The sequence below is a fragment of the Callospermophilus lateralis genome, chromosome 8, assembly GCF_048772815.1.
Source record: "Callospermophilus lateralis isolate mCalLat2 chromosome 8, mCalLat2.hap1, whole genome shotgun sequence".
Lineage (NCBI taxonomy): Eukaryota > Metazoa > Chordata > Mammalia > Rodentia > Sciuridae > Callospermophilus > Callospermophilus lateralis.
Window position 1 is genome coordinate 62,300,220 of NC_135312.1, and position 19,023 is coordinate 62,319,242.

Genomic DNA, 19,023 nt, shown 5'->3' on the forward strand with positions numbered 1-19,023 from the left:
TTTTGCCAAGCCTGGCTTTGAACTCTCTGTCCTCCTGCCTCAGCCTCCTGAGCTGCTGGGATTATAGGCTTGTATACCAAGCCTGGCTATAAATTGTTTAACTGTGGATCTCACCTAGTGTGTTGCCCTTTTTCAAGGTCTGATTACCTACTTTTTATTGTTCTCCAATGCTTTCATACATATTTATATGCATAATTAATCTCACCAAGAGGACAGTGCAGTGCAAACCATTCAAACATTAATGAAAATTTCCATTGCACATTTAATTTCAATTATTATACTCTTAATTCATTAATAGATCCTTTATTTGTTAGGTTTTTTTCCCCCAAAAACCTGTTGGATATTTTTTGAAAACATCTGCTCCTCACTCATTTTTTATCCCACTCTTATTTTCAAGACACATCAGATGTATTCACTGTACATTCTGTACCTAGTTACTCCAATATATAAGGAGTTTATGTGTCTCCTTCTGCTCTTTTTGTTTCTGAAAATTAATGCTCATGGTAGCTTTTTTCCTCCTTATACATTTATTTTATTATTTTAAAAATGTGAGCTCATGTTTCCTGGAACTTTATCTACTAGAGTTCTTTGTGACTGGAGTTAAAAGTATATTCTTCCAAAGAGAATATACATTGGTTCTTGGGACTTGGGCATGCCACCAACCTGGATCTATTTTCATTTAGATTCTTACTTGGATTTTTCCATCCTTGAAGACTGGACACCAATCTCTCCATTAAGACTAGCCTGTGGCCAAGAATTCTTAGACGAGACCCTTCCTGTGCCTCTACCAAGAGCCAATAATGAGAAAAGCATGTTTCCTTGAATGTACTCTGTCTTTGTAAATTTGATACTTGTTTCTTATTTTCTTTTTCGCTTAGAGTTTAATCTGTGTGATTCCTGGCTCTATACAATGTTCTCTGATTCAACTTTCCCACATTGCCCAGGTCCAAAGCTTAGTCTGCTGTTCCCAGAAGACACAGCTACTAAAATCAAACCTCTAGGCGACCTAGGGCTGCTGGTGCACACAAGATGGCAGCTTCAGTGTTGGATCTCGACCACCCACTATTGCCAGCCCCAGAGGAACTCCCATGCTGTGCTGTGAACAATCATGCAGTTGGAACATTGCTTTCCATGTCTCACCTAGTATTTTCAGACATTTTGTAGAAAGAGGATTTCAGGATATCTAGATTAATATATAGCTAGAAATGGAAACATTCAACATTTACTCTTTAACCTCTGCAGGCTTTAGTTCTTACTCTTTGTTTAGGTCATTGACAAATGAATTAGCAGAATGGACACAACGGTGAACAGACTCATTATTATAAATACTGATTATGCTACCAAGTTTTGTTGAAAAACAGCTCTGAGAAGGACAAGAGCCTTCATGCCCTGTGATGGTTTTACTTCTAGGATACTCCAAAGCTTTTTTAAAGAGCTGAGGGAGAAACAACCAATGAAGGAATCACAAATAAGAATGATTGAAGCCTTGTGTTAGTTAGTACCTCACCAGCTCTCAAAGCTGTCTTCCATGGATAAAATAAAGCCTGACTAGATCAAAATATCTCTTGGAAGTCAGCCAAATATCACATGAAAGGGCTTCTCTTTTCCTCCTTCACCATGGGGAGAGATGGTGTCACCATCACACATTAACAAAGTTAATTAACAAAGTTAATTCCTATGGCTAAATTTCACAACTATAAGGTGTCGGTGATAAAGCTTGTCTCACAGATTGTTAACAGATTAATTGTTGAAGGTTAGCATAGTACCTTTACACATATAACAGCTCAGTAAATAATAGTATTATTTCCTTATATAAAAGGTCTCGGGTGGGTAATTTTGATATCTTTGTTAATATTCAGAGATGGTTTGAATGTCTTTGAGAGACTATCAAGACCTAGAAAACTTCAGCCTTGGTTCCCCACCCTGTGGGGTTTCCTTCTTAGGTCCCAAGTGCCTTGGTTTCTCCTCAGTTACCACCACCCAAATGTATTCTAGTTTCTCACTGAAAGCAGTTTCACTTTTCTTTTATTCTTTACTGTAACATACAAGGAAGTTCCTGTTAGACATCAATGGGCCACAAAGATGGACAGCAAGGGTCTCTGTCCTCAGAAGCCTGTAGTCTAACAGGATTTCAATCCTGGTTGCCCATTAGAATTGCCTGGAAAGATTTCAAAATGACTACCAACAGTTTTGTTTATCTTCTCTCCTTATATAGACAGCAGGTGTCCTGGGGCAGAAGTGATATACTCTCTTCTTTCATTATTTCTTATAGCCAGTCCTTATATGAATCAATTAAAACCTATTAAATTATTACATAAAAATACTAATAAAATACAATGTTAAGGGCTTTCTATTATGAGAATCTTCAGTAGGAGTCATAAATATGGTTGAACATTAAATTCACAGGACAAAGAGAATGTACTCATAACAGTGTTCCCAGTACTAAGTGTGCCAACTTCAAAGGCCATATCCCCCATAGTGAAAATAATAGCTGTACCAAAATTAAAAAGAAAATTGCAAGTGTAACACAACTTTGTTCTGGAAATATCTCGTGTGACACTGTAAATGAAAGAACTTATCTTACCAATTTCAGGTAACCCTCAGCATCTAGAATTAAGTTTTCTGGCTTCAGGTCTCTGTAGATAATACCTAGTCGATGCAGGTAATCAAATGCCTCTGTCACACAAGCGACACAGAATTTGGAGGTGGCTTCGTCAAAGCTGCCTCTGTAATGAAATAATTTTCATTCTCAGTGTCCGGGACACATGTCCTTTCTACTGTTCTAGGTCTCAACTATTATATTAGTACAAATATGTAACATAAATATTTTGTGTAAATATCAAAATGTATTTTATACTGTCAATAAAATTAGGATGTTTACTGGTGATAAAGAAATTGAGAAGGTTACTTGAGGCAAACTAAACAACTTCACTAAAGTTAAAATACCTTTATTCAAGCACTTGTTTCTGATAATCACACATGAACATATAAAATAGAAAACCAAGGAAACAAAGAGTTCTTTAGATGTCTGTGGAACACTCTGGAGAAAATGCAACTATCTCAGTGGAGAGCTTAAAGGAGACTTCAGCAATTTATTGCTTGACTAGAGAATGGCTCAAGTGGTCACTTTAATTTCCTGTGTGTACAGCATACAATACTAACCCAGGTAGAAAGGGGCCATAACTTTTCTTGTTTGATGTCTCTTGATCTTTTAGTAGAGTTGCCTTGTACCAGCATAGTGAGAAGCATTATTATACTCTGAATCTTTTTAAACATGGTGGTGATTCACCCCATAGTATATCAGAAGACTCTAGTTTTGGGGTGAGAGAAAATGGATTTGATTCCTGCTTCCTTTGCTCACTATACCTTGAGCAAGTTGTTTAACTGTTCTAAGCCACAGAATCCATGCAGTAAAATGTGCTTACTTCTTAATTAGCCTTGTTGTTTTTAGGATTGAGCATGGTATTTAACAGGTTGTAGGAACCCTCTTTCATAAGTAGATTTAGATTTTCTATATATATTCCACTGTTGAAGCAAAGACTAATGTTTTTGCAGTAGCATCATTAAAGTTTCCTTATCCTTTCGGGTTTTCCCCAATCCATCCAACAATATATGTTCCAAGGTCAGCGATTCTCAGTCATGAATGTACACTAGAATTGTCTAACAAGCATGAAAAAAAAATTTACTGGATACCATCCCAGATGAAATGAAATCATAACATCTGGCATTATGGCCCAGCATTTTTCTATATGATTGTAAGCATAGCCAGGGTTGGGGTCCACTGTCCCAGGTAAGGCTGTTAGAATGTCTGCTGGGCAGTAACCTCCACAATCTAATGCTAGCCTACCTTTCCATTTTCTTTCACTACCCTTATTTCCTACTCAAATTCTGCTCATTAACTATAAGGAAACCTAGTACCAAGTCAACTTTTCTGCTTCGTATTTTCCTGCTGCTCTGGCTTTCCAAGGTTTTGTCATCTTTAGAGTTTAATTCAAAACCTTCCTCTGTCATCATGCATTTCTCTCCCTCCCTACCTCTGAGCTGACTGTCTACAAAACTCACTTGCTATTTAATTACAATTTGCCAAACATCTTTGTTACTATTTAGTGTTCATATTTATGAAACGTTTTAAAAATCATATGATTTCCCCAAATGAACTCTTGATGTGTTAGAAAAAAAGTTAATACTTTTTATTCATTATGATAGAAACTCTATGTCATCTAGAAAAGTTCCATACTTACTGTCTGCTATGGAGTCTTCTACAGAGGTGGTGCTTAGTATGTATCTGTGGTTTGAGTGCATGAAACCACTTCTTTAGTAAAACTGAACCTTTGTTGACATCTTACACTGTTTTTTTTCTGTGAGGTCTTAACGACTCCCTACCAGGCCCCGTTTCTTTAAGTTTGGGAATCAGAAACATCTGAGTTTATGCCCTGATTCTGCCCTGTACTCACCATGAGACCTTGGATAGTTCTCCATCTCTGGGATTCTTTACTGCCTAAAACTGACTACTTTACAGGGTGCATATGACATGACTGCAATGTCAGCTAATAGACTATTCCTACTGTACTTTATCAAGCGATAACATTTTCTTATAATAATTTCCAAATCATTTCCTCTGTGCCTCTTTAAATGTCCCTAAATCCAACATCCTGTAGACTGACATTAGTAAAGAAAGCTCTTGCTTATAATGCTTGTTCATTACCTGTCCCTTAATATACTCCATAGCTCCCCACCTAAGCAGGCCTCCAGAAGCATGTACACATATTTATTGTCCTTAAAAGTGCGATATAATCTGCAAAGACAGATAAAAACATGATTATGATTAGAAATATAGCTTTTAAAGCTCTTTAAAGTCGCTTAAGACTATCTTCAATAACATTTTGAATGATGACCCTCATCTCCATACAAATATCCTGCAGCTACACTGGGCTTCTCGCCAAAGCTTCTTTCATCTTTCCTACTGCTGTGCTTTTGCTCATGGATCCCTTTACCCAGACTGCTTTCCCTCTGCCCACAGAGGAAATGTCTTCCATTTCACTGTAAAAGTTTTATCTACTCTGCAAGACTATACCTCTTAATAAAGCAGCTCATTATTCTGCCTACCTAGCAAAGCGGTTCAGAGACTGAGCTCAACCAAGAGGCTCAGGCTCAAATCCCAGATCAGACACATATTAGTTATGCAGTCTCAGATCTCTGTTTTTCATTGAAAAAAAATTATATATATATATATATATATATGTATATATATATATATATATATATATGTATACACACATATATATAGAGAGAGATTATATATTCATTTGATTATATATTATTTGTATATGTTGTTGTTGATAAATATTTACTGAAAATTATTCATATTTATTTGATCCTCCTAAAGGACCAGTGAAGAAAATGTTGTGATTCTCCCCACTTCCTCCTCCTATATTTTTGGCTTAGAAGAGTGACTGGTGCATGTTAATCTCTCACTATACAAATGTTGTCATTTATATTTATTCTTAGTATATTATTATTGCCCTATTATTTGCCAGATACATCACAAAGATCTAGAAATGCAAAACTTAATACAACTTAAACCATTCCCTGAAGCTGGTCATCATAGGTCATTAGTGAAATATTAATTTTAAAAGGGCATTCTGGGAGCATAACAAAAGGTAATTGGATGATTTTTGGTAATACTACTCGAGTTCAGACTTAATTTTTAGCCTTGCAAAAATGGGTCTAGGAATATGGATAAATGGGAAGATCTTCTCAGGGTATTTGATCAAAAAGTACAAATTCTCTCATTGTAGAGACACTGTCTATCACCCAGAAATCACAAAAATTACAGTTTGGGGGTATTTAGAGAAAATATAAGTTTGCTTAATATCACTAACCCATGAATTCACAAGTAAAGAGAGCTGTGGCCTAGAATAATTTTAAATTCCCCTTCAAACACTGAGGATAGCTACAGAAAAAAAGAATAACTATCAGTAAATGGTTCCTTTGGTACCTGGGCATTCGAGGACCAGGATATGTTCCCCCTTCGGTAACTTCCATGTGCCCCATGTGCCCTTCCTACAGAAATTCAACATCAGAACACCCTCTGAGGGGTTTCTTATAGCGTCTTGATTCCCTATTTCCAAATTCTACAATAGGTCTGGATAAAATAATCAGTTCAAGTTATTCTGCAGTAATTTTGTATTCACACACACAAACAACATGCTTTTGTAAGAATAAAAACAACTGGAAACTCTGATCCAAGATTTCATTGGCTAATTCAGAGTAGAGTCTCCTCCTCTTCTTTCTGTCCTCTTACATGGAAATATTCAAAAGAAGAGCCTAAAACTTCCAAGTCCTGGGAGACCAAAGGCTCACTTACTTCACAATGAACGGAGAACACAGCTCTTCCAGAATCCTCTTCTCTGAGTAGATGTGCTCCTGTTGCTTAGTGTCAACTATGTGCTTTTTCCTTATACACTTCATAGCAAAAGCAACATTCTCATTTTTTACTTTAACCTATGTAATAAATAGAAAAATCTTCAACATTGACTTAACAACAATTTGCCATATCTGTTTAAAACATGATAATTACTGAGAGTTAAACCTGTTTCACATTTAAAGAGAATGGAAGCTTTTAGCCACTTAGGTCTAAGTTTCATCACAATTTCTCAAGTAGTTCATATATCTGATTCTAAAATTTTGTATTACAGTAAGAAAACATATGGTTAGAAGTCTTAATATTTAGAAATCAAATGTTTTTGATCATGTAACAGAAAGAACCTGGACCAAAATGGCCAAAAATTTCTATTTCTTAATATTTACTTCTTTGATTTTCCAAGAAAAACAAATTAAATCATGTTCTCTATTTGCACCATTCAGTACAGTAGCTAGTAATCACATGAGGTTATTTAAATTTAAATTAATTAAAATTTAAATTTCAGTTCTTCAGTTGCAGTAGCCACATTTCAAAAGTTCAACGCCACATACACCTACTGGCTACCTGACTGGATGGCACAGATATAGGACGTTTCCATCATCATAGAAATGTCTATTGGAAAGTGCCACTCTAGGTATAAAATCAATCTTTTCCCTTAAGAGGAAAGTAAATTTTAAAATAAACATTTTTCCTGGTAGGTTTAACACTTCATAAATGGTCTATACTGGACAAGTAACGAGGTTGTACAGAAATGGCTTCTTCCCATATTTTATCATGTTTACCATTGGTACTGCCTATAACTTTTAAGTCAGGGGGAAAATACTGCTTCAATAATTGCTATCTGAGGAAACAGATCTCAGCATTGTTAATTTAATCCTTTTGCCATGATCTTTGGTGGAAAATACACTATAGATGGATATTGCCCTTGTCTCTTCATATGACATAAGAGACATCATGAATATTCTTCCTCTATTTAGAAACCATTTTCCCCTCTCATTCGTCAGAGATGAGGTATAAACTGGGTGTAAAGTGTGTTATCCAGGGTCCCTGGCAGTATTTCAGATCTGTTCATGCCCAGGGCCAACTGGCAGACAGAGACATCATCAGCACAGTACCCAGACGTCAATACACAGTACATTGTTAAAATTCTGATGGGCTTGGTAATTGCCAAGGGCTCAGAATCATATGTAACCAAAAAGGTCACAGATTTCCATTCTACAGTTTCCTCAGAATACCAGATCTGTTGTTATTCTACAACTTGGAGGATGATTATTAAGCACAGAGAGGTGGTGATATGGAAGACACAACTGAAATCAGGCTGTAAGTTTCCAGCTGTTTGTTCAGCACTGCAGAAGGCTGCTCTTCAAACATCATTTTGCATTTGTCTTATTTCCTTTTTTTCTGATGGAAAATTTGGGGCAACCCAAAAATAGGATAATGAAAGCCAAATACAGACACGGTAGTGGAGTTGTCTAAGGGATCTAACCATAATATTAAAGATCTCATTTCTATAGCATTTCTGCAGGACACATCCTTCTCTTCCTTTGTGTAGAGAGAGCTCATGTGTTGTGGTTATATATATCTATATATACATATTTTGCCATTAGGAAATACAGTTTTTACATTTTACAGCCTTTGGAATGCTTACTTAGTACATTCTCCAATAATTACCATCAAGAACAAATTCACTAAAGGATCTGATGTAAGAAGCTGGAAATAACAGCTCATTACTACAAGTTACTAACACAGACCTGCCACTATACCATATGCAGATTCAAAATTTTACTTTCTCAATTTCAGTTCAAAACAAAATTTAAGATAGCAATAATAATTCATATGATCCTCCGAGATAAGCTGGAATATAAAACAAAAAAAGTCAACAGGCTTCTCTCAGATGCTTGAAACGTAAACCCCTTACAAGCTCAACTCTTCCGAACCCACCAACGCCCAGTGTTGCAATTATCTCAAGGTTCTGGAAGGGGGATGATGAGGAAAATCTGGCCACCTTCTCCTTCAGCTGAATCATCTCCAGAGAGAGTGCTTTGGACAGCTTCCAGTTAGACATGGACCGCCTGAACAAAAGAAGTGAAACTTTACACACATACCCTTAGTCAGGCAGGCACCATGCCTCTCATAAATTCCACTCTTAAATAGTCTTACAACTGCCCGCAACACTGCCTATGGTTGCCTCGAAGGCTATCTCAACTTTGATAGGATCAGATTCAGGCACATCTGGGAAGAAAAACAATGGAATATACAAACCAAAAACCCGCATATGCACAAAACAAGAAATAAACAAAAATAGAATTGAATCATCAAGGTAAAATTGATGAATTTTAGCCAGACGTAGTGTCACTTGCCTGCAATCCCTGTGACTAGGGAGACTGAGGCAGGAAGATCTCAAGTTACAGGCCAGCCTCAGCAACTTCATGAGACCCTGTCTCATTAAAAAGTTAAAAAAAAAAAAAAAAAAAAGAAAAGAAAAGAAAATTGGGGAAGTGGCTCAGTGGTTCAATCCCCGAAGTTCAACTCCCAGTACCAAAAATAAATAAATAAATAAATAAATAAAAGTGAATAGCATTTAAAGCATACCACAATAAAACTATTACCAACCCAGAAAAGGAGTGAATAGAAGGCAATAAAACCAGAGAGCCATTCTCTTTGTTGCACATATAGGACAATGCCACACGGAGGATCTTGGCCATAGTTTGCTCCTTTTGTCAGATATTAAAGTTTTCCATGGCTTACCCAGAAAAATTGATTTTTTGAAATGTGAAAAGTAAATTTCTCACTTTATGTCTTAAGAATTGTGGAAATAACCATTTTATGCTTCAATTAAGACTTACTACTCTCAGTTATATATTCATAAGCTGTTAGTACAATAGGCCTTTGGTGTAAAAACTGCAAATGCATTCCTTGCAAAAAAAATAAAATCTTGTTAGGTACTGATTGAATGCTCTAATTTAACTCAACCTCAGCCTTCTAGAAATTTTAAATATACAGTTTCAATAACACTATCTACTGCACATATGCTTAAGCTTTCACTCAAAAAACGTTCTAAGGGGTGAGGGTACAGCTCAATAGTAGAGAGCTTGCCTAACATGCATGAGGCCCTGGGTTCAATCTCCAACACAGCAAAAAATAAACAAAGAAACATAAGAAGTGTTTTATTGGTTTGAATAACCAATAAAAAAAAAGAAGTGTTTTAGCAAAAAAGCAAAACAAAACAAATCATTTAAAAATGTAGATTTTCTATCAAATAATATTAATTCATCCCTATTACTACATCCCTATTAACCAACCCCTCCTCCATACATATAATTATCTAGGCAATAGCTCCCTTATGTTTTGAAAAAAACTATGACCGTTGATTATACTATAATCTAGTATAAATGTCCTTTTGAGATGTTACCATTGTAAAGAATTCCCTTTACCAGGAAATTTCTCCCTAAAATTTCTATTCATTATGCAAAATAAAGCTTCTGACTATTCAGAGACTTAACTAATCATCATTCTAGTGACATTCTAGTATCTTGTTTGTGGAAGAATTATTAAAAAGAGCTCTCCAGAAGTTTCTAGTGAAGGCAAATTAACTGTTTACTGTGTAGGCAATCGAGCTCCCATGTCGTCGTCTTTTTTTTTTTTTTTTAATTAATTTTTATTGTTGGTTGTTCAAAACATTACATAGTTCTTGATATATCATATTTCACACTTTGATTCAAGTGGGATATGAACTCCCATTTTTACCCCGTATACAGATTGCAGAATCACATCAGTTGCACATCCATTGATTTACATATTTAGTATGACAATATGTAAATCAATCCATGTCGTCGTCTTTATCTACTGACTTCCCAACAAGTCAGATCTCTCTTGGGAGGATGTTCCCCCACTTACTTGGCATGTCTTTTCTCATCATCACGGTTCAGGTTCGCCACATACCCTTCCAGGTATTTTTGGAGTTCTTCAAATGTCCCAACAGTTTGATTGAATGTTCTGAATAACATAAAATAAAATATAATAAAATAAAGCAAAATAGTACCAAAGTAACTTGACATTCTTCTTAAACTCATACAAGAATATGTATATAGTTACCCATGGAGTCAATTGTTTTTCAATAATTTATGGAATATTAACATCGCTGTAACATGTGGCCTAGTTACTGAAAGCTCTGTAATTGAGCTTTTGAGTTCATGCGAGCTAAAGAGGCTACCAGTGAGAAGAGACAGCATTCCTATTGTTTTCTGCTTTGCAGTTCTAGTTTGCCTACAAGTAGTTTCTCGTTTGTTTTAAGACAGTGGAGAAGAAACAGTTTACATGATCTGTTTATAGGGGTTATAGATTTTAATACTTTTGCTTAATTAAGTAACAATTTAAAATCAAAGGCAAAATTTATCTGTTCTTTGTCTCTGATAATTCTCCCCATTTCGCATACCTTCATAATTTCTTTTTACCTGAATTTCGTAGTTCTCTGTCTGAGGCTCATCTGGTTGACCTCACTCATCCTTTACAGACCACAGCCTTGTCCTGGGCCTGACCTAATCTCCCTGTCCCAGTCTACGGTCTTTAGAAATTCTTACATACTCCACTGTCCGTGAGAAAAATGAATCCCCTTCCTCACAGGAGAAAGGATAGCTTTGTTGAATGTCCTCCCAAAGTTTCCTAAGCCATATCTAACAACCTGCCTTGATTTGTGATTATTAGGATAGAGACCCCACTTTCACCATCGTGGTATCATTTTAAGTGTCTGGTACATGATAGAATGAAAAGAATAAAAACGGGCCTCAACATACCTAAAACTAACAAACCAGTAACACCTCAATGATACAGTGTCACCACTTAATGTCTCTATACACATTTTGCTGACAGCCAATCAATATTTCCATTTGTCAATATGTGTTACACACTGGAATGGGTATTTTTCATTCCTCCCCTCAGATGTACTCCCCACTCTCTTCTACCCTTTACTATAAACTGACCTTTGTTGATGTACAGTAATGGGACATGAAATAATATCACTCACTATGGAATTTCTAACTTCCTTAATCATTGAAATTTTCAAACAAAAAGGGAATGTTAAGAATGTGACATAACTTTCTTTCTTTCTTTTTTTTTTTTTTTTGTGGTGCTGGGGATTGAACTCAGGGGCCTGTGTTTGGCACTCTACCATCTGAACTATATCCCCAGTCCTCTGACATAACTTTCCTATGTGAATATATGAATACAGCATAGTGACTCTCACCATCATGTGCATCCATAAGACTGGGGTCTTAATTAGAATAAGATATATTTTATGCTTGTTCAATTATATCAAAATGGATTCTACTGTCATATGTAAAGAACCAATAAAATAAAAGAAATATTTCTTATACTTTGTTTTCCTTTAATTTACTCTTCCTTTACCAATTTTTTGCTTGCCACTAGACTACTGTTATAGACAAATCTTATTTTTTTCATGTTGTGACACTGGGGTCATGGGTTCCTAGAGGTTCTTTCCTAACTAATCTTAAACCACTCTTTCAAGAGCTGCAACATTATAGTTGTAACTTTCAAACAGCCTGTACTCATTCAGCTGTTACAGTAACTGACCAACTCCTTTGGGATTTATCTCAAAAATTAATGATGGTGGTGTCACCATACACCTTCCATTTGTTTAAAGATCTTAAAGCAGGATTATTTCACGGTTTATCACACTTTAAAAACAGGAAAACCTCAAATTCTAATTCTTCTTGCTCTATAATCATTCTAAGCATGTATTAAAACCGTGGACTAGGAAGGAAAGAATAAGAATCCATAGGCTTTCCGTGCCTGCATCTCATTGCAAGGATGATGCCCTCTATTGAGCCACCATCTGGTAAGTACTTCCTACATGCCAAGGACTACATCAGATGCTGGAACTGCAGCAGCAATGCGGTTATATGTTTCTGTATTCGTGAAGCTTACAAAAGAGCAGCAAGAGATAGTAAATAAAACAAAGTGTGAGTAATGGTATGATTTGGGTAAAAACAGTGGACTATGGGAGCGTTGTGGGGGTCTTAATCTACTCCAAATCATAGCTAAGATGATCCTAACATTTATTATACAAACTGAAATACTTTCCAGAATGAAATGAGATACCAATAATAAATATGTTGGGATAACCCTAACTGTCCCAAGAAAACCAGGTTATAGGTGAAACTAGCGATACCAGATAGTCAACATCTCTCACCCACAGAGTAAATCCATGTAATTTTTTATCTTTCATTATGCCAAGTGTATGTTATAGACTCTCAATGATATATATGTAAAGTAAACATTCTAAAATTATAATCTTGCAAGTAATTTGTAAAGTATATAAGGTCAATGCATGCTTTTCATGGATTAAGAGATATTACATACATGTGTGGTACATGTGATTATAATGAAGGAAAGAAGTCCTTCCTTTCTATCAAATTTTGTTGTGCTAACATTTTAGAGCATTTATTCCATGCAGCTATTGCTATTCAGCACATGCACATATTTTTAAGGAACTCAAACAAAACAATGTATTATTAGGACAATATACCAAATCATTTTCCATTTAAGACTTGGCATTCAAAGAGTGCTATCTGAACACACTTTTCACTTCCTAGCGGTCTGCCTTTGCTCTGGAGTTTTACTTCACCTGGGGTGAATTTTAAATTTCTTCTTTGCTAAGAAAAATCCTATTACTTCTTTACGCTCCATTTCCATATTTAAAAAAATAAAATAAATTCTTAACCATTTGACTGCATAGGGACTGCTTTTCTTTCTGAGCAGGTGCTATGAGAGCCAAATGTGCTGGAGAAAGTTGAGATGAATCTGAAACCTGGGCAGTAACCCCTGCTCAGTCACAGAAGGCATTGTTGGTACAATTCTTTAACCTACTTTGGATTTGCTTTTCTTATCTGTAAGGGAAAGAATTGAAATAATTCCATGTGAATTATAATCACTATTTAGACATGTTAATATTATTGTAGTCAATACTTGGCTTTTAGAGGTGCCCCAAATTTTTTGCAACAATTTTATATTTGAAATTTGCTTAAAAATGGTGTGGAGATGTCACAGAGTGGTGAAGAGTATAGATAAGATATGAACTGATAACTATTGACCTTGAATTGTAGAGTTCTGATGCCATTCTATTTTTTAATATTTGTAAATTTCTATGATAAAAAGGTTTCTAAACATTATTAAGTTCTTCCCAGCTCTACATTTTTATGATTCTATGTTCAATAAATGCTGTATTCAATAAGAAGTTGACTATATGCCTCTTATAAATTTACTGGTTTTTGTTAATATTTCATGTGAGTCTGACCTATTTCTTTGACTACACAATGACTTTATTTGGATAATAATCTAGCTCTACTATATTAGAATTTCCTTTAGTATATCTTGTAATTAATCAGTAAATATTTAAATGGTTAATGAGAGATCCAAGATGCCAGGATAAAGTATGATTTGAAGTGAGTGAAACAAAATAAAACTTATTCTGAAAAATAACCTAAGATATTTAGACATCAATATTGACACACATTGCTTACAAATGACTAAAATCTGTTTGGAAATATAAATAGCTAATGACTATTTTATACATTGAGAAAGGATTTATTCAAAACTGTTTTTGACTGCTAAAGGCATTTTAGAAATAAATTACAAAATTGTTCACTACGTTGTATGGAAAACATCCATAAGAACACTAATAAACTTATTTCTCTGGGAGATGCAGAATTTAAATCAGTCAATTGCTCATATTTATGTACAAACTCTGCACACAAAATATTTAGCCTGCCAGCATCTGCCACTGCCACAGACACATTCAGATCAGAAGGCCCTGTTCCTTCTCATGAATTTTAATAGAATGTACTTGCAGCTGAGTACTGGCTAGCATTTCCGAGTGGTGATGAATGAGAAAACAGATCCGCCCTGGGAGTAAGGGAAGGCCAAGTCTTCAAAGGTGGCAGTAATCTGCCTTCTTGAACATGAGGATACTCACTCTCGATCTATAACCAGGCAAGCGACATCATTTTCTTCAGCAATAATGTTAGCTGACCTGACATCATCACTGCAGACAAAAGCAGGAAAGTCAGTTTCCACTGCAGTTAGAAATTAAAACCACCAATTTGATTAGGAAATCTGCTACTTTGTATGAAAGCATCTTCCCCAAACTATACTTTTGAAAAAACATTTTAATTTATACTCAACCCCCTTCCCAAAGAAAAACCACAAGAATTTAAAATGTATCCCAATAAAGGTCATCTATACAAGGAATGCAGAGGAGAAGATAATTGCACTGAGAATGTAGAGGAATTGCTGACTGCAAGTGCATGTGGAATATCATTCTGAGCTTTGTGATAGCTAAACTAAAAGAGCTCTCCCCTGATCAAAGAAGACTAATTAATAAAGAAGCAAAACAGAAATGAACTGATCAAAGAAACTTATTGGGAAAACCATCAAAAATAAAACCTAAGAAAATTGTTTTCAGTATCAGATCATGAAAATGTGTATTTCTACATTAAAATCCATTAAAATCTCTGAAATCAATTTATATATGAAAATCAATGATGAGTCGCAGGATAATTAGCAGTATCGTCTTTCTTAATGGTGCATAATAGAGTAGGTAATACCTTACAATCAATATCTTAGATATGATGAGTAGTCATATATGACCTGATGGTAAGTTTAATTTTCTAATGAATATCAACTTGTTAAGCATCAGGCAAATATTCTTTAGAGATTTATTTATATTACTTTCCTCCCTCTATTCGTTATCAATTAAAGAAAATGAAAACAGGTTCTCCCATATGAAACCCAGTGCTCAGAGATTTATAAGATGTCCTACCAGTAGCAGCAAATGGTAGAATTCCTTACTAGGACTGCTCCAGTCAACTTCATCAAATATAGTATTGTACAAATCTCCTTCACTTTTCTTAGTGGTAGGACACAGAAAACTTGGGCAGCCCCTCTCTACCATTCCAAAGAAGTGCCCTCTGCCTAGCTGATATCCAGAGACATTCTGACATATCTTCCATCCCACCAAGATCCCTTTAAAGGATCTTTATAAGACATCAATCAGTAAAGACACTTGAGTTTCATGAACTTTGGAGTCAAAGGCATGACAGTTTCTGCTCAACTTGTATGAATGTGATTTAGACAGAGATAAAGAGAGATGATGGAGATAGAGATAGAGGTAGTGAAGGCAGAGACAGAGGTAGTAGAGACAGAGCCAGGTAGATATAGAAACAGAACAGACACAGACACGAACTTGGATTGTGGGCCAGCTATTTGATCTCTGAGTTCAGAGAAAGAGATATCGTGTTCCTTTCACACGTTGGTGTCATCATTGGCACTGAGAATATTCTCTGCAAACACTTTACAAATATTAATGTTCATAAACACACTCATATTTCTTTCATAGTACTGTGTAAGTGTCATGGATTTATATTTGCATATGAAATTCTGAAAGAACTTCTGGGACTTTTAAATGTCAACTTGTGGAAATATACAGAATAAAAGGAAAATTGAGTCAGTCAGCAGCAACCCACAAAAATGTTATAATATTTGTCTCCACTTTCCTTCCCATTGGTTTTAACTTTATGCTTTCAAATACCTTGGCAAGTTGTGAGTCCATAGTAAACATAAATTCCCATATTGTCCATAGGAAAACACTATAATTGGCTGGCTACAACATACAGCATAAATCACTGCAGGTCTTACAAAATTAGATGACACATTTCCTTTCAAGAACTATTTTGTCTCCATACTACATTTATAAAGGCCTTTGAACTTTCAAGCTTTAAGCTATTTTGCTTAGAAGTATGAGGAAAAAAATAGCCTGTAAATGCTGAAAACAAATACATTGAAGTCTTAGATAATGATATTACATTATGATAGTGCACAAAAGAAAGATAATTTCCCTATTAGGGAATCAAGTTCATTACCAGCAAGAAAATGGGAAAGAAAAGTTTAGCTTGGCTTTAAATTCTACTTTTAAGTTGCTTACATAATAACTATAACCTAATTTATTAAGCTTTAATACTTGGGTTTTCTTTTAAAAAATCTTCATGATGAGATTTATCTTCAGGTAATCTCTGAATACCTTCCCTTGCTCTGTAATTATGTAAAATCTGTCATACAAATCAGTAGAACTGGGGCTTTATACACCAAAATTAAGAAGGTAAATGAAAAGAAACACTACTCCATTCCTTCAAGCACCAATTTGAAACAAAAGCATTAAGTCATAACATAAATTTTAAGTGATTTCCCAGTAATTCCAAATATTCACTTAAAAACATGTAATTCCAAAACATCATGTTGCCCAAACTTTGAGGTTTTATGAAGTTATTTACATTTAGGAAAATATATTTCTTCAGTCATGAGGTTTTATGAGTTTTAGGAAATACATAGTGTCCAAGTCATTCGATTAACCATTAAAAATATTTCTTCCATAAATCATATCAAGAGTAAACCAACTTATGTCTCAAAGACTGAAGGCTCAGGTAGAAATCTCAAATGCACTATTTTGAGTTGCTCAAAGACTTGCAAAATGAGCTGATAATTTTAGAAGGCAGTTTAACATTTTTGTTTAATTCCTGAGTATCTGAGGCCATTAATTTGGTGGCTCAGTTGGACAACTTCAAATGACTAGTTTCACATAGAAAACAGTCTAAGCATTTTATGTAGGTATGGCATATAGATTCATGGGCTCACCTGATCAGAGCTTTTTCCCCAAAGTATTCTCCTTTCTGCAGTGTTTTAATCAGCTGTGGTTGATCGTGGCCCTCAGTACTCTGAGTGACTTTAACCTAAATAATGTTAATCGATTAAAAAGGAGGGGGAGAATCAGACACATATCCATTCCAGCAAACCCTCCAGACCTAGATAAACTTGATAAATGAAGGAAAAAAAGATAAGATTTTCCTTTAATTTTACAGGAGTAAGACAATTAACTACGCTCAGCTCATTTTGATGGATATGAGTGATCCTGTGGTTTAACACAAAGGACTACCCTCTGAAAGAAGAAGATTCTCCACTTAAACCCTACCTCCTAAAGTTAATTTTTGAAAGTGAATCTAGTGATTCCTTCCAAGACATTCTCAAAGGAAATAATAATGGTCCTGTGGGAACTTTTGTTACTCCAGAAAGCTTAAAAAGAATTGACAAATTAATCAAGAATAAAGTTGAGGACTGAGAATGTAGCTCAATGGTAGATCACTTGCCTAACATGCATGAGGCTCTGGGTTCAATCCCCAGTACCACCAAAACAAACAACAACAACAACAAACAAAAAACAAATGAGGTTGAATATCAGGAGTCCTAAGTCAGGTATCCACAGATTTGCCAAATCCTATGTACCTACTAAAACTGGACACAAAATGTGGGTTGGAAATGGTTCACAGCTTCTGTGGGCATCTCCAAGTGAACCCATGGCCCAGGAAACTGTAAAAACCCTCTAGCACAGCCAAACAAAACTTTAATATTTCATATCTGTGGCTAGAATTATTTTAATTCAACACATTAATAAATGTTGTTTCATGCTGATTCAAATTTTTGACTGACACTCATGTATGTAACAATAAATTTAAAAAATTAAAAATAATGATAGTAAGTACAACATGTTAATTAGCAAGAATTCTTTCATAGCAGAGGCCCAAGTAGGGGAGAAGTAGTTAAGATGTGGTTCTCACTGTTGACGAATAAGAGGTTTGAAACTATTTTGTTCATGTTTTGTCTTCATTGGGGGCCCAGTTCAAAGTTCACCCACAAACCAGTTTACAAAAGGCAATGCCTGATTCTCTCTTTCATGGAAGAGGGAACATACACAAAATATCTGACAGACACAGGGGCTCAAGAGATTTGATTCCTTCAGTATTTCATAAATGCTTTTTGTCTCTGACAAACCTTAAGAGTCAGCATAGGAACAACTGACAACATTTTATCTATTCAGAGTTAGGTAAAGAAAAAGACCTATTTTATATGTAATATATAAATAAAATTGTATAAATATTATAAATCAACATTATAAAATTATAAAATATATAAACAAAAATAAATTTAAATCCACAATTATATAAATAAAAAAGTAAATAAAAATAAAATTTTCATCAGCATCTAAGTCAATTTCAGCTACTGCGTACAAATTTAAGTTCCAAGTTTATTGGTTCTATAGTTTAATGCCTGACCACTGCCACCCCCAGCTGCTGAGTTCATTCCCCTCCACTTGCCACCTGTCACATCTGTTAGAAAAATGTTCTAGCCCTGTTCTTGGACCCTGGAGCTGATTGAGAATCACATACTCATAGCTAGAAATAACCTCAGAAACCATCCAGCTACTGTACACCAGGAATCAAGGTCCAAAGAAAGTCAAGTGACCTGCATAAGGTCACTAAAAGGAGACTATTTCAACTGGAACCCATCACAAGTTTCCTGTGGCACCCACCTTCAAACTCAGCCCTCAGGCAGACCCCAGAAGATTCTTTTGGAGGAAGCGCCAAATGCATTCAATGTAGACTATCTTATGCTGCAGTACAGAATATTGCTGCATTTATGGCAAAATGATTAATTTTTTAAAAATTTATTTTAAGTAAGCTTTAATTAATATTTAC

General features: G+C 35.2%; 1 protein-coding gene across 2 annotated transcripts in view; it reads right to left on the bottom strand.

Moving 5' to 3' along the window:
- Positions 1-19,023, bottom strand: part of Prkg2 (protein kinase cGMP-dependent 2) — a 91,488-nt gene that overhangs the window by 36,387 nt on the left and 36,078 nt on the right. The window contains exons 7-13 of one of the 2 annotated variants that reach the window (XM_076864681.2): positions 17,129-17,223; positions 14,415-14,483; positions 10,322-10,420; positions 8,430-8,496; positions 6,368-6,504; positions 4,706-4,795; positions 2,585-2,726 (exon numbers count right to left, since the gene is read on the bottom strand). In XM_076864681.2, coding sequence (XP_076720796.1) covers positions 2,585-2,726; positions 4,706-4,795; positions 6,368-6,504; positions 8,430-8,496; positions 10,322-10,420; positions 14,415-14,483; positions 17,129-17,223 — 699 coding nt within the window. Of the gene's footprint in view, positions 1-2,584; positions 2,727-4,705; positions 4,796-6,367; positions 6,505-8,342; positions 8,497-10,321; positions 10,421-14,414; positions 14,484-17,128; positions 17,224-19,023 lie in introns of both variants that reach the window. The other variant, XM_076864680.2, reaches the window with a different exon arrangement.